Here is a 23,312-nt window from a genome sequence, read left to right on the forward strand (position 1 = left end):
TTTCACAACCGCTTGTTGTTATAAAAAAAATGCATTTTGAACTAATTATATTTATATTCGTATAAGTATGTAACAAAGGAAATAAAATACTTTTTTGCACTAAAAAACTACTACTTTTTTGTACTATTGCACTACCTACAATTTCGTTCTATTTCGACTTTTGGCGACGCAAGCAATATGTACCTACGTAAGTAATCACCGTCACCGCTAATTGGTGTATGTAATATAAGTATTCTTTGATTTATAATGGTGTGTGGAATTTGATCACCCAGGTGATCAAAGTGGAATAAATCGTTTTCAGGCAATTTAATTTCATCTTTGCGTTTTATATTGCCGTTTCCATAGCGACAGTAACCACACAACATATGGTGAAATGAGATTTACCTCATAATCATAACACCTGCTACTTGCAAACCAAAACAAAGCAATTACGATAACACCTCATAATGCAAATATCAAAAATTCAGCCAGTGTTTAAACTTGAGCTCAATCACAAAGTTACCCCTAATATAGTAACCGTTGCTAAATATGATGGTACACATCCATGCCTTACGGCTTCAGCTGGTTATGATAAAGTACGAACACTTAATTACAATAAACATTAGCTACTAACTTTTCGATTGAAACGAGTCCATAAAGGTAGACCAGCAGCAGAATAATCCTTTATTCTACTATCAAGACATATCTCTTAATACCATAAATCCACTTGTAAATTCAAATTCTTCTTTCAACTTTTTTTATTCACACTTTGGGCAAAGCTAATAATAAAATTAAAATTCCTAGATAATAATCCATCACCCTCACGGCGGAGTGGTCAGCGGACGCGCGCAGAGATCTCAAGCTCATGGAGAAATATCAGAATTGAACCTGAGCCAAGCAGTGATAGCCCTGGCTGCCGGGCCGCTAAGACCGGACGTTGGGCGAGATATGCTCCTTATTGGATCACCAACGCAGATTCTTGGTAATATCTGTTTATGTCTTAAAAATAATTTTTAAAAATCCAAGCTGAAGTTCATCATCCATTTAGAAATTTCCGTCATTCTGCCCCCATAGTATGACGACACGTGCGACGCACATTTTATCGCGCGAAAAACTATAGCTAACTATATTATATACTATAGCTGACTCGACTATCTGTTGCTTAGGGTCTGCCTATGATCCAGATTAGATAATTGTTAAATTACTTCACAAAGTAAAATTTAATCAAGATATGTTTCAGCTTACGATGTCCACGACAATACCGACCTTTTCTTCAAAGAAGTCCAAGATGGCGTGAACGTCATAATCACTGGGACCTTTGGTAGATATCCGGAGACCCTGGCTATTGTTGGTGGCAATAGCTCAGTCCAGGGTCTGAACTGGCAGGGTGAGGAGGTCTTCTGGAATGTTGTTGGAGGCAAAGTGTGTTCAATGATCACTTTTGATTTCGATAAAGATGGTGAAAATGAGGTAATAAATCTTGTTTAATCAAGTGCAACAGACTTGCCTAGAAAGTGATTAGCGATAGGCACAACCTGCGGACTTGTTTGCAGGGGGGACGTCAGGGGTCCATGAAAATTATTTTGATCAATGTTAGCAACTGAAAGAAAGAAGAAAAATCTTTATTTGGCGCAAAAGGTAACATTACATTGCTCAGTATAAGTACGGCAAAAAGCCCAACTACGAAGTTGAGATTTCGCATGTTTTGGACACATACAAAAGAGGATTTTTCAACATTCCCGCGCGAATTTTGCGCACACACAGTTCCAGGCAAACTAGTATACTTTTTCGAGTTTTCTTAACCAATTGCTTTGGTTCAAATTCTGCAAAATATTTTTAGCTCCTCATCGGATGTGAGGACTCCTACATCAGAGTTCTGAAGAATAATCAATTTATTACTGAGCTAGCCGAAACTGGCCCAGTGATTTGTCTGTCGCCAGTAACAGATGTGAAATTCGCATATGGGCTAGCTAATGGAACTATAGGCATATATGAAGAGGGGATAAGATTATGGAGAGTAAAGGTATATAAGTTATTATCCGTGTCGCTTAAACAAAACTCTTTACATTTGATTAACTACCTACCTATCTCACACCCCATAAGAAATTTAAAAAGATTCGACATAGAATGGTACCTTGTGGTAGGTACACCAAGCTGCACCTACATTAAATCAAAAGCACTAGCAGCATCAATTCCGGCACCAATAGAAAATAAAAGGACCACTCTATCTGTTTCCCATGAGTGTCGTAAAAGGCGACTAAGGACTTGGGTTATAAACTTGGGATTCTTCCTAGCCTAGCTTCCTAGCTAAAATTGTTTGGCAAATAATTTGTCAACCTATTTGGATCTCAACTTTATCATTAAGCTTAACAGCTGAATGTAGTATAGCTTTGTCTGCCTCGCAAGGGATATAGACTTGATTATATGAATAGATGAATGTTAAGATGTACTTTTAAATGTTTACCTTTTTCCAGTCAAAACAAAACACAGTTGCCCTGCAATGGTCTGGTGAATCCCTGGCCTGTTGCTGGGCGAACGGTCGCATAGACTGGCGTGAAGGTAACTCGGGGAGGGTGCTCCGGCGAGTACAAATGAGGAGCCCTGCGGCTGCTATGTTACTGGTCGACTACCGGTCTGAAGGAACGCCGGATCTCGTCTGTGTATCCGATAGAGGCGAAGGTGGTTTAAATAATCCTACTAATATTATAAATGCGAAAGTTTATGAGTATGTCAGGATGTCAGTATGGATGTTTGTTACTCTTTCACGCAAAAACTACTGAACCGATTACGATGAAATTTGGTATGTAGGTAGCTAGATAGAATAACATATAGGCTACTTTTTATCCCGGAGTTCCCGCGGGATTGATAGGGTTTCCTTGCGAAGTCGCGGGTGGCCTCTAGTACCTACATAAATACTACATACACCCTTGCGGGGTAGACAGATCCAACAATCTTGAAAAGACTGATAGGCCACAAATTGAGATTCAAATAGTGTCAGGTTGCTAGCCCATCGCCTAAAAGAAGAATACCAAGTTTATAAGCCTATCCCTTTGTCGCCTTTTACGACATCCGTGAGAAAGAGATAGAGTGGTCCTATTCTTTTTTTTATTGGTGCCGGGAACTACACGACAGCGGTTTAAATAATGATGAGAGAATTTCTAAGCAACAGACCAACTGTGTAAGGTACCTAATAGGAATGGTATAATGAGGCTGCCTGATTTAGCGAGAAGCACGCAAACAGAACATAGATGTAATCTCCGTGTTCTGTGTGCACGCTGATTAGATACGTTCGGTTTCATAAAGCGTTGTTTCATCTTACTTTTTTTTTCATATAGTGCTGGGCTATCCTCCTTACCAAGAGAACACAGGCTTCGTCTCATCCAAGATTCTGCCGTCAGAAGAGGACCGTCAAGCGATCACGGAGCTCTTCAATAGGAAGCAGGCTCTGATGGTGGAGCTCCAGCATTACGAGGCTAATTCTGCGAGTGGTTCAGCCAGCCTCGAGGTGACGGACAGGCCAACAACCGCCATGCCGACTAATACCAGGCTTCAAGTTGCTGTTTCAGCTTCACCGGATGAGGTACTTACCTAAGTATTCACCAGAAGATTGACTGCATTAACTGCATGTCAACATCGTGTAGGTATCGATGTTCGCAAAACCACCTCAATTTTTAGGTGCCTGAATGTCTGACGAAAATATATATCAATTTGAGTACCCATTTAAAGAGTAAAAAATTTTTCTTAAACCAAAATTTTCACCAGGGATGCTTAGAACTGGCGATAGCGACCAACAACGAGACAGTGGTGCGTGCCGCTCTGATCCTAGCCGAGGGCATCTTCGAGACTGGAGAGACGTTAGCGCGGCACCCGGCGCCCGCGCAGCTGAAGTCGCTGCTACATGTGCAGATCAAGCCGCCGAGGGATGTACCCGTTGATGTGCATATTAAGGTATCCGCGACATTAGTACGTGCAAAATTAAGGTATTTTTCCAGTTCCCTGTGAATTTTTAAGAAACTTGCGAATTGACGAATTTCTACGACTAATGTCGGCTTTATTTATTTTCTAGGCTCTGATTGGTTATCCGGACAGTGAACAGTTTCACATTTTCGAGCTCACCAAGCAGCTACCAAGGTTTTCTATGTACACAGTAGCTCCAGAGACTTTAGCCAGTACTAAATATGGCAGTCATGTTGCATTCCGGATCACTGAGAGGATACAGAGGATTTGCATTTGGATCAATCAAAACTTCATACTCGATGAGGAAGTGGAGATGGCAACTGAAGATGCAAAGGAGCTACATGTGAATTTTATATGTTTGAGGGATCGGTCAAGGTTGGAGTTGGATTTCAAGGCTGATGGCCAAGTCAGGATTAGTACCACAGACATACGGTTGGCTGGGGACTTGATACAAAGTCTGGCTGTTTACTTGAATTTAGCAGATTTACAGGTAACTTAATATTATTTATAAATATATTAATATAACAGGATATTATTTATAAATCCTTTGTTTCCCTCACTAGATATGAGGCAAAAGCAGCAGATGATAAAGCTTGTAAACTTATTTAAGTTTCGTGAATTGTTAAATACCACCAACTATGTTTGTGCTAAATTACCAAACAAGTTACAAGTCATTTAAGAAAAACCAAAGTTGTACTTAAATAATTTATTTTACTCTTCTTACACAAACTAAACTTACATCCAAAACAGATTAATCACTGACCATAAAGTTCTACGAAACCAACACATTTCACAGGATTAAAGAAGAACATGTTGTTGTGAGGTGGTTCTCTCTGGCTTACTGCTTTCACTACTTCTTGCCCAATGACGCCTCCAACCACTGCCGCTGCTCCCGAAACTGTGCCAAACACATCGGTTAACAAAGCATCACTGACAAAACCAACGGGCAGTGATAATTCTTTAACTAACTCATCACGCATCTTTAACAATATTTCAGTATCAGCTTTCCTCTTAGCAGGGTCAGGATTACGGTTGTAGTCATCTCGAAAACGAAGTAGTATTTTCATGACAAAGTATGAGGGGTCTCCGCGACGCAATCTCGAACGTAACTCTGGCTTTGACCAGTCAGCCGACAAAGCATTCTGTAGGGGGACATAAATGGCTCTACGCTTTACTGTTATAGTGACAGTTTCCCTGGCACTCTTCTCGTTATCATCTGGTCCCCGTTTCGCGGCTTTGTGTTGTATTATCTCTTCCGAATACTCGTGATCAACAAGATCCGCAAACATATACCCAAACATGCCCCACACGTCACCACACAGGAATTTCTTGTTGCTGTCTCGGCAAACATTGTTGATGCGCTCTAATTGCTCTTGTTTCAATCCAGTAGCACACACTATGTCGAAGGTTGTAAAATACTCGTCTGGCAAATCATCGACGGCTTTGGTTTCCGCAGTAACTTCCACCATCGGGTTCAACGCCCTTGCTCTTTGTAAAGATGCTTCAGCTCTGTTTTCGCCAACTTTATCAGGAGGTGTGAGGAACTGGGAATACAAATCGATCTCTTTCAGTTTTTCATTATCGAGTAAACATACACTCTTTACTCCAGACAAAATAATATTCTTCGCGGTTTCAGCGCCAAGACCAGTCAGACCGATAATCAACACTTTTGAAGCACGTAACCGCTTTTGAGACTCTAAACCCCACAAGCGAATTTGACGATCATATTGTTCCGCCTCAGCTTCAGAGAGCTCGATATCGTTATTTTCCACCATTATTTATTATAGATTTTTAAAAACAACTTCTTGAAAAAATGTACGCACGCCGGCAATCAGTCACTCTATCAATCTATGACGCGACGCCATTTTGAATATAGTGAAGTTGAGTTGTATCCATAGAGTTGAATCAATCGATTACGATAATTACCGATTTTAGATTGGTCGTGTATAGGTGAAAATAATTATAAAAATTTTTTTTTCATTTCACCGGTGTTTCTTTCAATATTAATTGGCTGTTTCCAGATTCTCTTTTTATAAGAAATTGTTCATCAAACCAAGAATTGGTTTTTCTTTAGTTGGCAACATTTACATAGGTGGGTGGGACATAGGGCGGGATTTATAAATCTTACGGCGGATGTTCAAACTTTTGTAGTTGGTACCTAAATAGTAGCTAGTAGTGAAAAGACTGATATTATTATCATGAAATGCTACCATAAGCTATTAAAACATTTAATGTAGTTCTTTTTATTGTTTTTGTATCTACAGTCAGTCGCCCACTTTCCGGAGGCTGAAAAGAAACTTCGAGAGGAAATGGATATCGCCTCGGAGATAGGAGATATGAGGTCACGTCTAGCTGCAGAAACCGCGGAACGAGCGCAGTTGATAACAGCTCTGTTGCCGGCCGCACAAGATGCAGCTGCATATGATTTGTATGTACTTTATCATACAATATTAGAAGTTTATAACAATAAATGTTGGCCCTACTTAGTCTGATTAAAGAGTTTGAATTTGAAATTTTAAACGCCTATTTCTTCCAAATAATCTCGCAATGCTAGATTGAATAGAAAAGTGGTTCTCAATTTGACCTGTATGTATGTTTGTCAGCGTTTATCTCGCGTTCCGCTGAATAAATTTTAATGCGATTTTCAGGAAAGGGTCTGTTACACATAGGAGGTTTAAGCAAAATTTACCGACTTCATAAGGAGGACATCGTTTTGAGGCGGTTCTCTTTTTACAAAAGGTATTTCGTCTTCTTATGTCATGTCTTACTTTTTTATAGAAAAGAAATGCTAAACCGTTACAAAGAGGTAGTGATGCTGAATGAAGAGCTCTTGGCTGGATGTCACATACGTCGGGCCACGCAGGAACAAGCCGTTGCCTCTCTCAAAAATCTTCACACAATTTTGCAGCAAGCTTCTAGACTAAGAGGTACATAAATTCTCCTTAAGTCTTATAAATGCGTTAAATAGTCTTTTCTTTTTAGTGTCACTCACATCATACAACCTTTTTATTATTTTAGTTGGCAAATACAGTAAAGCGGTGGTTACGGCTAGCAGGAAGGCAGTACGCGATAACAATATTGAAGCTCTAATAAAAGTTCTGCAAGTTGGAGACTCTTAAATAAAACATTCAAATATTTAATTGTATTTTTTAATTATTGTCATCAGTCATTACATTATCAAATAAAAACATTCAACGTTAAGGTAAAAAAAGAGAATGTAATAATTGCATTGTGTTTACCTACTTACCATGTTTTATTGCAACAAAAGTGAAATTGTTTATTAAATTCATTTATTGTCACAGCTTATAGTCAGAATAATTTTACTCATACACTAAGATTATGTGAGACTTGAACATGAAATATGAAAAAAAATCATCCCGTTTTACTATAACAAGATTGTCTCAACAAAAATTAACATCAAAATAAAAGAAATAATTAAAAATGTACTGAAGACACTAATTACACAGTAATCTGTCTAGTTGCGTAGTGTACATCATCAGCACTAACATTCAACAATAATCTTGGTTCAGAAGGCTTTGGTTCAAGCAAAAGTAGTCTAATGGCGGCCAGTCTCGAACAAATAGCTTGCGCTTGCGCAGGAGTGGGGGCGCGAATATTAGGAGCCGACTTGTATGGGCGTCCATCCAGAGACACTATCGCCGCAGCTGTGGCTAGAGCCCGGGATAGCGTTGTTTCGTCTGACCCAGTTCTTTCCACCTGAAAAAATGTATTTGATTATGAAAAACTTGACCAAAATTGACACCGACGCGCTTTCATTCGCTGACAGTCATCATTGCCAGTGACCAACAAAACTACCTGCCCTGCAGCATGTCACGCGAAGAACTATCGCTGTTACACTTGCATTATGAAACATAACGGGACAGTGATAGTTTTTCGGCAGATACCCATCTATGGTCGATTGTGGTCCGTGATCGTGTTAAAATGAAAACTCACCACAGCTTGGATCATGATTGTTTCGCTTGGTGGAATGGAATCCCATAGACGCGTTTTCAAATTATAGGAAAAACAAAAAGTCTGTTTGATCTTCGCGAGTTCCCAGTTGCATCTTCAGGCTATGCGCTTTTGGGTCTCGGTCCGCTATTGTTGGCAGTACTCTAGTGTTGCCGCTTGATAGTCCACAATCGATAAGTCATCTACAGTTTAAGGATATAGCCATTAACTATTGTTATACGTAACTACCTATGGATCGTTCAGCAATACCACAGTATACAATTCTATAAAATAGCACTTCGTAGTTACCTCAGCCGCCACAGCTCTAAGCATCAGCCTCTCAGCCGGACAGCAGTTCCGTATCGCCCTGACGGCGGCACTGGAAGCAGCTTCGCCCAACGCTTGCTGCACTTCCTTCAGCCCCGCTTCGTTGGAGCCGGCCAGCTCGAGCGCCCGCGCACACAGCGCGAGCGCCCGACGAGCGTCCCCTGATACGGCTGCCACTTTCCTGAAAAGAGTTTGAATGAACTCGGTCTTATTGAATATGGTTAAAAAATATAATCTTTTGCAGTATAGTGATGAAGATTCCAAATGTATTTACAATCACGTCTTAATCTTTTACGGGGAATTTGAGCCGGTCTTGACTGTAAGGCCTCTTAAATATATTGTAGGTAAAAAGCGAAAATGAAAAAAAAAAACAATATACAAAAACAGGCATTTCAAATATCAGCTTACTTATACTTATGTCTCCTTTGTGGAGTAACATGGTCCTGATATTTATGTCTCATTTCCTCACCTGGCGATCAACTGCACAGCGTCAGGCGTCACGTTAGCCCCAGCCAACCTGGTGGCCACTATCTTCTGCAGCTGCGTGTGAGTGTACGGAGGGAATGTCAGCCTCGTCAGCCCTAGACGTGAGGCCACCCTCGCCGCCAGCGCCCTCTCCGGGAGGTCCATGGTGTTGGCGACGGCGAGCACTGTGAGGAGTGCGGAGTTGTGTGCGGCCCACTCCATGATGCTGTACAGGACGTCTTGGCGACGGGTGCACAGGGCGTCCAGCTGGGAACAGGTAATCAATCAGTATTTATGGAACTCATGACTACATACAGCCGTAACTTTAGGATCACATCATGTAATTCATCATTTATGCTTTTCTCAGCAGATCTTAATAATTTGCCAACAGATGGAATCATAAATCAGAATCAGTTTTTCCTCCCTGTCTTTGGCTTTTTTTCTACGTGGTCGATTCACGAATGCTGTTAAGGTATATTTCTTATCTTTTCTCTCTCTTAGTCTGTGTTAACCTCAAAAGAAAGAAAAAGAAGGAATATATCACAGAATATCATTCATATTTTATATTCATATTTCTTAAATAATAAATCTTCATTTCATAAATGTAATGAAATTGCCAAGATCACTTAGAAAAGTTTTTATGTTATACAATATCTTATCTACAATAAAAAAATATTACCTCATCCACTAATAAAACCGTGGGTGTCCTCCTCGGGCCTGGATTTGTAAATCGTTTTTCCAATAAGGAACATGCCTGCTCCCAAACAACGGACTTACCTGTAAAATGAAAATTTTAAAGTTATTGTACAGACAGCAATACATATAAAGTTATCAAGCAATATATCTACTGCAAACAGTACTTTAAACACAATTTTGTTAACATTATCGTTTAATGGGTTCGTTTTCATTTCAGAACATAAAATTTCTATAATATTTTTACATACTTAAAAAAAAATATATAAGAAAACTTTTTCTTATTTCTTAACAAATCTTAAGAAAACTTTTTTTGCCTTAACATTATATGAGCTCGCAAAAAACATGCAACGACTACCCTCAACCTGCTGAATATAAACCAGTTTCGATTTGTTATATCGAATAAAAGTTCTTATTACTTTAATTAAGTTCTTTAACTAGATTTTAAAAAATAGACAGTGTGGTCCTTTTCTAGGGCTTGAAGTACCACCATTTTACTGACCAGTGAGTTGCTTATAAATCTGCACATAAGCCTGCCTGGGCTCAGCTATCCTCATGCCGTTCACCTCCACCAGCTGAAAGTCCGGGAGGTCCGCTTCATCCTTCAGGATTTTCAAAGCAGAGCACACAGTAGCAGTTTTTCCAGTTCCAGGTACACCGGATATGTACATGCATCTGAAGATAAAGGTTAATATTATAAAGTAGGGCATATATGTCGTGTGGTTCCCAGAAATTTACAATAAGACCACTCTCATTTCCAGGGATATCGCATAAAGAGATAGGCTTTTAAAATTAGGATTATTCTTTTAGGCGATGGGCTAGCAACTTGTCAATATTTAAATCTCAACTCCATCTTTAAGCTGAACATGCCTTTCAGTCCTGTCAAGACTGTTGGCTCTGTCTACCCCGCCGGATATAGACGTGAGTTTATATGTAATTAAGCATTTAAAATTGGGATAAATCAATGTGTTAATTAACTATCAGAACTACTTACTGTTTTTTAGATGTAAAATATGTAAGAAGTACACATAGGTTATTGGACTTATAAGACACGAGGTGTCCACAAAACTTACCCACTGGTGGCATCTAATAGTTTTGTCCTAACAAATGACAGAATTTCATCCATTTGCGACTCTCTGCCAGGTAAAGATTTGTTATCATTTGTGAAATCTGGAAAAAAAATCATCATCAATTAATTTCTAATAATTACAGCTACAAGAATACTTTATAATGAAGAGTGAAAAGCTAATTATGTCAATAATACGGAAATATAGTTATTGGTTTGTATTGCAACAATATACAAAAGTACTTATTTTACCAATAATTATGGCTTGAGGGAAAATGCTTAGTGACTTTGGCGTGCTTGGTGCGTGTTTTGGCATTCATTCAAAATTATATCGAGTCTATATCCCAGATTGGGTAGTTACAGCCAGCACTCACAAATACAAGTTACTTCAAGCCAAATTATAAAGAATGCTAAGTCTATAAGCATAAACTTGTATAAATCTACAAAGAAAGAGAAGCCAACACTATTGTTTTTTTTTCTTTTCTATTAGGCCAGCATGCAAGAAATGTGTATCATAAACTGCAGAACATATTTTTATTTATTAAAAAATCTCACCATCAATATTGTCTACTGAATGGGCTCTTGTGTGCAAAGTTGGTGTTAACTGGCTAGTTGTAATCTTGGTCCGTCTCGGCGTTCTGACAGGAGTAGCCTTTGATAACCTTGGAGTCCTAGGAGTTCTTGGCGTTTTAGGGGTCTTCGGCATAGGTTTGAAGTCATCATCATCATCAACACTCATTTTACGAACTGCCTTCCTTGGTGTTCTTTTTACAGGAGATTCATCTTCTTCAGTATAACTTATAGGAGCTTTTGTCACTCTGCCCGAGCGAGTAGTGGGGGTTTGGATATTTTTTTCTTCATCAAATATTAACACCTTTTTAGGTGTTTCGTCTGTAGTTTTAGATAAAGATTGTTTCCTCTTTGGTGTGGTAGGTTCATGCTGTCTGATTATTAAAGTTGGCAGCTCTTCATCAGAATTTTCTTTTAATTCCATAGACAATATATCTTCAATGTTACCCTTTGTCAGTTTTCTTGAACTTTTAGGTGTCTCAGCTACTGATTTTAGTGTTAATTTTGGTGTAGCCTTTTTTGGTGAATCCTTTTCAATTTTGTCTGCTAATATAGCCCGTTTTAGCAATAATTTGGTACCATTCGCTTTGGATATACTCCAGTTTTTCTGTTCAGATAAAGAAACTCGACTCATTCTTTTGACTAGACTAGTTGGTGTTTTAGGTGTGGCTGACTTTGAAGTAGATGCCAGCTTGCTGGGCGTGGAGAGTAACCGCAGAGCTTCTCTCTCTTGTTCCATGACAGGTTCAAATTGTACTTTCCGTTTAGTTAAAGCAATAAGTCTGTAGCGACATATATAGTGGTATGGGGGAAGATTTTGATTCTCAGGAATATCTTTTGTGAACCTGAATTCTATGGAGCACTTCTTGAAGAAAGTCTCTATTGACACATCTGTCTCAAATGACCTATGGTCTTCAATTACCTGAAATTAACATTTAAATATGAGGTGAGGTTACAAGCAGGACTAATGCCAGAAAATTATAACTATATGTATAATGGGAAACCTTTATTTCCCAGAGTTTAACCTATCTGATTGGATGCTAGGTCTCAATTTTTTAATTAATTTCATTTTCAGAGATTATAATACATACATACATACATATAATCATGTCTATATTCATATGGGATAGATGGAGCCAACAGTCTCAAAAAGACCAATAGGCCCCATTCAGCTGTTTGGCTTAATGATAGAATTGAGATTCAAATAGTGACAGGTTGTTAGCCCATTACCTAAAAGAAGAATCCCAAGGTTAATAAGCCTATCCCTTATTTGCCTTTTTTTACGAAAACCATAGGAAAGAGATAAGAGTGGTCCTTTTCCTTTTTCCATTGGTGCCGGGAACGACATGGTACTATAATTAGGTTTGAATTTATTGCATATATAATATACCATAGTTTTCAACTTACCTCTCTATCAATAAAACTAATAGGGTCCGTATTATGGAAGCATGATGTCGGTAGGTCCACGGGCTTAGAATACCACTGCACTTTGGCTCTGAATGGGTCATTATTGTTGGACCCGTCTTCGTACAGGGAAACAATGCGAGCTGCATCGCAGCCTTCTTCCGTATCAGGCTCAGGGGCGTCAGCATTAGAAATTAACACAAAATCGCCAATTCCAGCTACTATTTCACCAAATTCAAATTTCCTGGTGACAATATTAATGTATTTAATCAAGAAAAAGTCTGATAAAACGTGAACATTTATAAAAATTGCGTCGAAACTTACTCGTAATAACAGAATAAATTTGAAAGTCTTTGAGGGTGAGGTATTTCTTCGCTTAACCACTCAACAGCTTTATTTCTGGTTTGTCGTTTTCTGGGCATTTTAAAATTGTCGTAATTTAATTGAATATGAACGTAGGTTTATGTGATAAATATCAAGAAAATTAATGTAAACAATTCATATTCTTCCCTCACCTTCAGAGTCCCTCACACACAAACAAACGTCATTTCTTGGCGCGCAATATTCTTTTTAAAGTTTTTGGCTGTGGATTCATTAATTCAAATCTTTTTTTTACCATTACAATTTTACGGAGTTTAATATCATTGCGAATAGAAGTGGCGCCTCAATTTAGTTCATATAAAACTGTCTATATTAAAGTCACGAGACGTAGTATCGCTGTTAACCTTTTATTATGACTTGAAACAGACAGCGACGTCGCAAGTATATATATTTGACAAAATTCAGCGTGAGTCTTAACTTTGAGAACAGGCCACGCTTATTTTACACTTCTATACTTCTATATCCTTTGGCAGTGTATGCCCCCTTAAAAAAATAAGATTCTGTGATAACTTTTTATGTCATTGTCATTTTGATGTCTGTTAATGTTAGTGTCACTCCAGTCTTCATTTCTTACGCACGTTGTAATTGTTTGGTTATTTTTGTGAGTTCCAGATTATCAATAAAATGAAGTTTAAACAGAAGAAATCTTCGAAAATAACTTTATCAGAGAAGATAGCCGACGCTTTAACAGTTAAACCCCGAGCTGATATAGAAGACGACCAAGTATTTGGAACCAAACCACATACCCTTTCACGTGCCGATTTTAGCTCATCAGAAAGCGAGGATGCAGCAGTTATTAGTGATTTTAGGAAAAGAAATGTAAATTTATTGAGTGAAATTAGCAAGAAGTATGAGGGTACAGTTGTATCCAAGAAAGATTTTTACAATCAAAGTGATGAAAGCGGTAGTGAAAATTCTGATGATTTTCGCCAGAATGACACATTGCAGACCGATTCAGAGGATGTGCAGTCAGAAAATGAAAAACAGACGAGTGGCAAATTGGGCAAACTTAAAATTCAACATGATTTGGACTCTGAAGATGTTGATTCAGATAGTGATGCTGAAAGCGAAGATTATAGCATAACCAAGTTTCAGAAATCCCAAAGGGGAACTTCTGATGAAGATTCAGATCAAGGTGATGAAGAGTCTGGTGAAGATGATGAAGAGTCTGGTGAAGGTGATGAAGAAGGCTACGACATTAGTCAGTTGGATAAGCCCATGAAAGAGGAATTTGAACATGTGAAGAAAAAGAATGTTTCTGAGGAAGTCAAGAAAGGGAAATGTGTGCGCAATGAGCTTTTGATATGGGAAAGTTTGTTAGAGATGAGAATCCACTTGCAGAGATGTGTGAACACCGCTAATCAGATGCCAATGCCCGACACATTCATTGAAATGAAGAAAACTGAAAGCTTTATTGAAGAGAATAAAACAACCACAAATAATGTTGCTAATATGCTAGATAAGTAAGTGTTTGAGTAATTCTTTTTTGTTGATGTATTGTTTTTATTATTTTACATTTTAATTTAATTGTCATCTAAGGGACAATTTTGTGTATAATCCATTCCCTATTTCAAGTCCATGTGAAGGAATTGATAGGTTATTTATTATCCTTGTAATATGTTATAAGAGGCAACTAAGGGATAGCTTCTTTTAGGTGATGGGCTAGCAACCTGTCACTATTTGAATCTAAATTCTATCATAAAGTCAAATAGCTGAACATGGCCTATCAGTCTTTTCAAGACTGTTGGCTCTGTCTACCCTGCATGGGATATAGACATGACTATATGTTGTTGTTATGTTATATGAATATTCATTTATTTCTTGTTGCAGATTTTTAACTCTACAGAACTTGTTATTAAAAAACTTCCCAGAAACAAAATCACTTGTATCAAAAAAAGATTCTGAATCAAACCAAGCAACAAAACAAGATAGTGATGAGGAAATTCCTAGTGACACAGATAATGAAGAAATACCATCAGACACAGAACCTGAAGATGATGCTCCTGAAGAAGAAGCTCCTAAAAAAGAAATTAAAGCTAAATCTAGTATGGCTAAGAAAAGAAAATTAGAAGATTACGAAAAAGAATTATCAACATCACACAAATCGTTTAAAACATTTAGAGACACAACAATACAGAAGTGGAATGACAAAACAAGGTTAGCTACTGCAGCCAATATTAAAAATGCACCAACGAACACAATATTACAGCAAATATCGTACATACTATCTGACAGAGAAAAACTTATTAGGAGAACTCAGTTGAAGAGATCCGAGTATGATATAATTGGATATGAGAAACCTAAAGACAATGAGAATAAAGATGAAAATGGAGTGGAAGTGAATCCTGTCACAAGGGGCCGAAAAGACGATGATGAATATATTCCTGAAATATTTGATGATAGTGATTTCTACCATCAGTTGCTTCGGGAATTAATTGAGTGTAAATCTGCTGATATATCAGATCCGGTTCAGTTAAGTAGGCAATGGATAGCTCTGCAACAGATGAGGAGTAAGATGAAAAGGAAAGTTGATATGAAGGCGAGTAAAGGCCGCAAAATAAAGTATGTTGTTCATAATCCGCTGGTGAATTTTATGGCATCAGAGAAAAGTACCACGTGGAATGAAGAGAGCACTAATGAATTGTATAGCTCACTGTTTGGGAAGATGTTCGAGCATAACAATGTAGGATTCAATGGCAATGGCTTTAATATAAAATAGGTTTAAAAAGTTTTTATTGTTTTCTTTCTGACTTCTTTCCTTTTATGGTTAAATATGAAAGTTAATTATAGTTCGTAATTTTGGAAAAAACACAAAACCATATGATCCTATAAATCAACCTACATTCTTTGGCTGTTTAGTTATAGTGTAATACAAAACATATTTACGGTAGTTGGTCATTTCATAAATTACCTACGATATATAACCTAAATTACCAAGAGAAACAACATAAATAAAAAAAATACATTTATGTTACGAAAATTTGTGTATTTTTGCACATGTAACATTTATAATTTTAATTTGTTCAATTTATAAACAGACATTTTAATACGTTTTTAAGAGTCTTGTACCTAGTAATGTATACGGCGACGTCTAGCAAAGTGTACGATTTACAAGGTTTATTAATTATGACCGCAGTTACGTCTGAGTAAAGTAAAAATTCTATTTCCCCTTTCCATCGGAATTCGTGGAAGTCGCTTAGTGCTAACATACACTTCATTTGGACCTATAAAACATACCTATAATTAAAAAGCAAATTTCAGTTACGCAGTCAGTAGTTTTGCTGTACATTGACTGTCCGTCAGTCAAGTGTTTTATGTAAAATTCAAACAGATCGCGGGCTATAATCTCAATCTGATTATTTAACCCTCAATCAACTTGGGAACTGATTTGCGGGATCGAAGGTCCTATTACTATCCTATCTTAAATGGCAGGATATATAAAGATTACAATTGTACAACAAGAATTAAAGAGAAATTAACTGCACGAAAACTCAACTAAGTACCAGAAACAATAAACAAAACGACGTCCACTGATTAGAAGATACAAAAATAAATTAAAACTTGCTCTTAATTAGGAAATTATGGAAGTAAATAAGACACTTTAATTTCTACTTCCGAATACAATTAATTCTGTAAATATTAAAATCTTCTAAGTGCTTTTATTTACGTTTCTATTTAGGCAATTACGTTATATACCAAATACAAAACAATTGAAGATATGAATTAGTGCAAAAGCTCGAACTTCCGGGAGCGAGGTTACGTAATTAACATGGCGGCAGCGTGATATGTTTAAAACTGATTTGTTTCTTGTCCGTATCTTATTCGTAGGTGTTTCACGCGGCAGTTATGTGTCGTAGGTAATAAGTAGGTAAATAAGTTATCTGTCTGCCAATTTTACATTTGATGTTCAGATGGCTTAAATGATTTGTAATTAAGATTCAGACAGTGGTAGTATGCCGTCGGGTTCCCGGCAAAAATAAAAAATGGAATAGGACCACTCCGTCTCATTCCCGTGGTTGTCGTAAAAGGTGACTAAGGGATAAGTTTATAAACTTGGGATTCTTCTTTAAGGCGATGGGCTGCGAATCTGTCACTATTTGAATATCAGTATTTTCAACATTGTTGGCTGTGCCTACCCTATAACGTAAGTAAGTACGTAAGACGTGATTATATATATGTATGTATAACACATTATAACCACACACAAAGCTAGGTACACGTATATGTACTTTTAGCGAGAAAAAAATCCAGTTTCTTCCGTCTGACCTTCACAATATTTCTTCCCGGAAAACCTTTTACACTAAACCGTATTGCATCATGCGGTAACAGCGACGACACCAAAAGAGAAAGAGATGGCGTGGTCTCACTCCTATTCCAAAGTGCCTGAAACAACACGCCACAATGTCAATGTTAGTAGCTACACAGTAATTTGGGCAAATGCACAATTTCCTTAAAGTACCCGCTACTCCATATCAGTTTCAATGACCTGCAGCAGAAGGGTTATCTCTGGCACGGTACAAACAAGACAATCAGAGTGGCTATTCACGAACTTTGAAAATTTTCATTCTTTCCCACTCTGACAGTCATCGGAACTGAATAGTAAGAATGAGAGAGAAGATAAAACAATTGCATTATCAAATTTTCGTGAATAGGTTGACTTATCAAATACAGCTACTTAATTTTAGTGATTCCGAAGTAAACAGTTAATTAGTGCTTTGTTGTTGGAGTTTAATTGGCCGTTGGAGGATCTTTGGTTTGCGAGGTCAGGGTTGGATTGGACCACCTACAGTTGCATGTCAGATCGCAAAAAAAAGTTGTTTACCAGTATTGTGCTGGATAAAATAAACCTATCTATTTGTTTATCTAATATTTAAGCACACTAAATAAAAATCTAAAAGATCTAAACTAGGTACATAAGTACTACTTATATACCTATATGTTGATGGGATGAGGTGTCGTCGTCTTGCATTTAACGCAATTTTCTGCTTCAATGAAAGATGAAATTCAAAGAAAAAACACAACTTGCCAAATCACAATCACCGATACTTACTTAGATACAATTTTTTCTTCTTAATTCTAAGGCTTAAATAATGACAAAGTACTACATACTTAGGTAATTAAAATGCTTACTTAGGTAATTAAATTTTATCGGTACTGATACCTAATGTACAAAGTTTACCCCTTGTTATATAAAAGTATTTTCTCTTTTAAGAAAAGATTCTTACCTTTTACAATCTTTTCCTCAATAATTTTAGTTCTACCGAATCCCAATCCCAGTTATGTTAACCGTTATTTGGGTCAATTATAATTAGGCTTCCGCTGCGTTATGGCCATCTGTTTATTTGAACGTCAATACATATGAATTCTATTTGTCTTAAACTCATGGTTTAATGCACTGAACAACACAGAAAACAGAATAAACCTACATAAAATCACGCCTTTTTCCCGGAGTTGCAGACGGAGATTACATCTTTCCTTGCCTTAGGTTTGACATGACCTTTGTTCAGGACGTCCCGAATATTATCGGGTACGCTCGATTAGGCCTTCTAAACATAGGAAACCATAAAAATTGAATAAGACTTTGCACATTAGTGACTCAAGTGAAAACAACACGGGCTATTCTTATTTATGAAAAACAGGCTTCCGGCCGTAGCTTCGACCACGTTAAACTAAAATTTTGGTATTTTCCATTTTTGTTAAAAAAAGTAGTCAAAACCTCGGATTATAAATTTCATTCGTACAACATTTCATTAAAATCTGTCCATTTAGCCTTGAAAGCGTAATAATAAAGAATAGACAGACAGACAGTAGAATTATTAGTTTGGATGGATGAATAAAAAAAACACTTATTAAAGACTTTCTAGACTTATGTAGGTAATTGTGTTTGAATACTTTGAGGAACTGATATATTTTGAGTATGTAAGTATTACTTAGAACTAACACGAAACGGTTACAGTAACGTGATAAAAGAAATCTAACGCAAAACCTTTTCACGACAAGACAGCTCAGTTGGAAAACGTAATGTTTAATGAAATTGGAAAACGAAAATATATATATATATATATATATATACTATAAGTATATATATTATGTATAAGTTGAAAATTTGTGTTTAAAACAACAGTCTAATAATAACGCGGAAGCTCTTTCCAAAATTATTTTGTAAAGAGCTTCCGCGCGATTTTTTGCTTTACAAAATAAAAATGTAGAAATTATATCCCGCGTCCATTAATCGTCTTTTGTATAATAATAGGTTTATCAACCTTTTATTTTAGATGCTGAAAATAGGAAAACATATTGTGTAGCGAACGCACAAACATCATCAGTGTGTAGTTTTATCTAAAGGCTAAGGGTTAAGTTTAACTAAGGTAAGAAATAAATTACTTTCATATCTACTCAGTATATTAAAAATATTGTCATAATTATGTAGGAGACAACACTGTTAAACAGATATCATGCTTATCAATTACATTATTTCAAGGGTCGGTAAAGGTTTTATTTAATTTGATAAAAAATGTTGTTTGGTTAAGTTTAGATATTCAGATTCCTAGGAACAGTCTATTTAATATGCAATTAATTTGTTAAATAACACTTTAATTACTTAACCTAGGTAGCCTAGAAAGTATCTAAATAGACCTATAACACGCTCTAATATTTTTCGTTCAGATAATAAAAAAAATGCTGTTGTAAATGGAAATAAAGCAATATGAAATTTTCCCGCATTATTGACTTGGGATTCTTCTTTTAGGCGATGGGCTAGCAACCTGTCTCTTTTTGAATCTCAATTCTATCATCAAGCCAAACAGCTGAACATGCCTTATAAGTCTTTCAAGACTGTTGGCTGTGTCTACCCGGTATGGGACATAGACGTGATTATATGTGTGTATGTCCCGCATGTAATGAGGTAGTTATAATTAACCACGGAAAACGCACATGTTTCAAGATTCATACGGGATAAACGATGTTAAAATATATTTCTGATCCCTTCCATGAATGATTTGAAAGTATATAAGTATTTTTAAAGAGTTTAATTGGAATTTAAGCACAAAAATTATCTATGCTGTTTTAGTACATGAATAAGAATTCTCCTCTGTATGTACCTATGTCCATCCCAAAAAAGCAAGGAAATTATTTTATTGGAGTATATAAAATACATATCATTACTTAAAAATCTTATTCTCACTTATAAGCTACCAAAAACTCAGCTTTATGTCATGCATGACCCTGGTTTTCAGTGGAAACTTAAACTTATTTGAAAATTGAAGAAATCTAAATCTTTCTCCCGCACACATTTTGGCTTCACAGCTAAATGTCCATAAAACAAAACATTTATATAATGTGTTCACGATGTTAAATGATTTGGAACGAAACGTTTTAACAGTCGGCTGCCTGAGTAAATTTGTCATAGAAGCGCTTGTCTATGCTGCCACCGTAGTATGGCACACGCGACGCCGTTTCTATCGCGCGAAAAACTATCGTTGTCTCGTTTCACGTCTAATAATAAGCGAAGAAGCGAAGCAGCGGTAGTGAAGAATAAACAAAGGACTTATATGCCTAGCTTTTCAGTCCACGCAATTAATAAACATCAATCAAAGAAGGGACTTATAAGTATTTATAGGATTTTTAGGCGATTGGATTACAACCTGTCGCATCTTTCAGCTTTACAGCTAAACATGGAATTAGAGTTTTGTCTTTTGGCTATTATCCTGTAACGAATTAAGACATAATCTTCAGGAAGGAAAAGTAAGACAGTATCGCGGAACAAACAAACCGCTTATTTTCCTTTATGTTTTATATAAACGAAATAACGTAAAATACAACAATAAGTCTTCATTTTGGCGAACAATCGTGGCCTAATTAAATCTTATTTCACCGCTACCAAACTAAGTTTTACCAGTTTACACAACCGATAAACAATGAAATGTCTGAACATTATTCCACGATACCACGTAAAGAACTTGACAATTTGTAAAGACAATCAACAAATTGTATGAATTTACGAATTTACTTTGCAAGAAGCCTTGGTACACAATTAGTAGACCCTGTTTTTGAATGCCCCAAGTATTTAACCTTATATGAGAACACAAAAAGTATTTAGTATAAGTACAGCATGGATTTACTGTTTAAATTAATTTATGTTATACACATTTACAAAATTTATAGTTTAAAATAACTTCCCAAAAGTTTATACGATATATTTTTTGAAATTTCATTGTTTTATGTAATTTAATTAGGCAGGTACTTTTAGAGATTTGATTGTATCTGTATATAGTTACAATATAGAATCGTTTAAATTTACATAATACCTACCTATTTATTTATTTATCGTGTAGTTAATTGTGTGTTATTTTAATGATGTATACACAGTTTCGTCCCAATTGTATCACCCAATTTTCATAATTAACTACGAGAAAGATTAAAAAATAATTTGTACCTATCTTAAATATAAGGTTCCTACCATTTAAGGAATAAAAGCAAAGAAGTTTTCTGGATTTAAGATCTTTAAAAAAAATCTTCTCATAATAAGCATATATTAATTTTTTTATCCTCGCTTATCTAAATGGGAGTGGAGGTGACAGGGCCGGATTATGTAACATAAGGGTAAATACCCGAGGCTCTACTTAGAGCATTAGGATAAGTAGGATTAACTTAGGGGCCAGAATGTCAGAGAATATTTCTGCCGAGCACTAAACGACTGTCACTGTCTGGAGCTGTTTCCCGAGGGTTAACATTTGAGGGAATGACTTGTCAAAATAAAGGATTCTAAAATACATTCTCGATGGAATTTCCAAAACTGGTAAACGTTTACTAAGATTAAATTTCTGTGTCCACTGAGTCATTGACTTGTACAATCTGGGTCACTGGCGCACCCCGGATTCCTCTTGAGAGAGGTGAAGATAAAGTTAGGATTAAAGACAGTGGGGAAAGGTAGTTTATTGGTATAAATAAATCACTTTTGTATCGTAAGAGTGTATTGTTATATATATATACTTTTATATATATATGCTAACTTTTAGCAACATATATTCAGTTATGTGTTGTTGATCGGTCATAGTTCGTGAATGTGTTTAGCAAGTAGCCCACTATAATAACTTTGCCATAACCTTATTGAGCAGGGCAATCACGTTATTAAGAGAAGGTACGTGACAATTCAACTCTGAAATTCAGAAAATAGTTTAACTCTGGGTGAAACATAGCAATTTAAACTTAAACTTAGGACTTCGCCTGTGATATCTAGACAAGATTAAGAAAATTTCCTTAAAAACAAATAAATAGGTACTTAGTGTAAATATTTGTTTTTAGGAATGCACGTCACTACTTTTTAGAGGATGTGAAAAAAAAACAAATACACATTAAATTGATTTCGATGACGGCTGAAAATGTAACCGGTAATCTTCGATCCATATTTTTAGGAACCCACGAATTTCTTTACAATTCTAGGAATAAGTTTACAAGTTCAATACAGAGCATAAAAATCAGTTGTTAGTCGATTTCGTCCTACCGATCCAATCGCCTACGTCACGACAGCGGACGTCGTCGTTAAAGGCCGTTTACGAGTTTAACAAGTAAACAATTGAGAACTGCAGGGTGCCTAGAGGGTAAGGCCCCTTTTACACTGAATGTCACTCTATAACTTACTAATATAGAGTAACTTTTTAAACATCAGTTAATTTTAATAAATAAGAATATCTGATAAGCTATAAAGGTATCAGAGTGTCGCGCAATTTAATACAAATTGCACAATTTTATTGGTTGAACGTTTTACAAAGTTTACTTCAAATTTCCTTGAAAATTTTATTAACTTCACGAACTATGGTGTTGGAAGTAATTAAGGGAAGATTTACCTTTGTGACAATTTTTACCGAAAATTACCAAGAGGTCTAAGATCGCTTTTGGAATTTTAAGTGCTCGAAAAGGCGAGTGTACGTTGTATTTAGTAAATATCTACATTTAAACTCATAAGTTTTTAATAAAAATAAGAAGTTAAATATTTAATATGCATACGACTTTTATTACTAAAATGTTACAAAGTATAATTTTTTTTACTTTAGTAAAACAACAAATATTATTTCAGGCGGCAACAAAAGTATCAAATGAATAGCAGCCCTTTTATTATTTCATTTAAACTGAGCACGTTTTGACGTCGTATGTGTATTATGTCCACATGAATATTCATAGACTTATCCTCCCTTCATATAATAATAAACATGGGATTCTTAGCAACCTGCCACTATTTGAATCTAAACTCCAGCATTAAGCCATACAGCTGATTGTGGCCTTACAGTCTTTAAATTTTTTCGCGCGATTAATAAGGCGTCGCGCTTGCTCTGATAGCCCCGCTGGTATTTGTTTCCCAATACCAACAAATAAAGCATTTTTTTGGTATATGGGAACCACCATTGCAATAATGAATAGGCATTATTAAGCTTACGTGAACAATTTACACCCATTTTGCGTACTATTCGGCAGATTGAGATTAAATACATTGCACTAAAATTACCAAACAAAATGCTCAGAT

At 36.3% G+C, this 23,312-nt stretch overlaps 4 protein-coding genes across 4 annotated transcripts; 2 read left to right on the forward strand and 2 right to left on the reverse strand.

The window, feature by feature from the left end:
- The first annotated feature begins 203 nt into the window (after nt 1-203).
- On the forward strand, nt 204-7,055 carry LOC106132515 (Bardet-Biedl syndrome 2 protein-like). Its single transcript, XM_060949685.1, has 11 exons — nt 204-575; nt 784-961; nt 1,220-1,449; nt 1,820-2,002; nt 2,454-2,658; nt 3,315-3,559; nt 3,742-3,927; nt 4,046-4,426; nt 6,201-6,364; nt 6,715-6,863; nt 6,955-7,055. The coding sequence occupies exons 1-11, from the start codon at nt 447-449 to the stop codon at nt 7,053-7,055; spliced, it is 2,151 nt and encodes a 716-aa protein (XP_060805668.1). The 5' UTR covers nt 204-446.
- On the reverse strand, nt 4,628-5,791 carry LOC106132583 (SUMO-activating enzyme subunit 1). The gene has a single exon (XM_013332033.2). The coding sequence runs from the start codon at nt 5,709-5,711 to the stop codon at nt 4,692-4,694; it is 1,020 nt and encodes a 339-aa protein (XP_013187487.2). The 5' UTR covers nt 5,712-5,791; the 3' UTR covers nt 4,628-4,691.
- A 92-nt stretch (nt 7,056-7,147) lies between the features above and the next one.
- LOC106132587 (origin recognition complex subunit 1) lies at nt 7,148-12,948 on the reverse strand. The gene is made up of 9 exons (XM_013332036.2): nt 12,737-12,948; nt 12,416-12,656; nt 10,994-11,930; nt 10,446-10,542; nt 9,875-10,047; nt 9,359-9,456; nt 8,684-8,946; nt 8,197-8,395; nt 7,148-7,653 (listed from the first exon to the last, which is right to left on the reverse strand). Exons 1-9 carry the CDS (start codon nt 12,832-12,834, stop codon nt 7,396-7,398), a joined length of 2,364 nt encoding a protein of 787 aa, XP_013187490.2. The 5' UTR covers nt 12,835-12,948; the 3' UTR covers nt 7,148-7,395.
- A 395-nt stretch (nt 12,949-13,343) lies between these two features.
- LOC106132597 (protein AATF) lies at nt 13,344-15,524 on the forward strand. The gene is made up of 2 exons (XM_013332047.2): nt 13,344-14,256; nt 14,624-15,524. The coding sequence occupies exons 1-2, from the start codon at nt 13,418-13,420 to the stop codon at nt 15,510-15,512; spliced, it is 1,728 nt and encodes a 575-aa protein (XP_013187501.2). The 5' UTR covers nt 13,344-13,417; the 3' UTR covers nt 15,513-15,524.
- Nucleotides 15,525-23,312: the final 7,788 nt, after the last annotated feature.

This window comes from Amyelois transitella, chromosome 19 (genome assembly GCF_032362555.1).
Source record: "Amyelois transitella isolate CPQ chromosome 19, ilAmyTran1.1, whole genome shotgun sequence".
Classification (NCBI taxonomy): Eukaryota; Metazoa; Arthropoda; class Insecta; order Lepidoptera; family Pyralidae; genus Amyelois; species Amyelois transitella.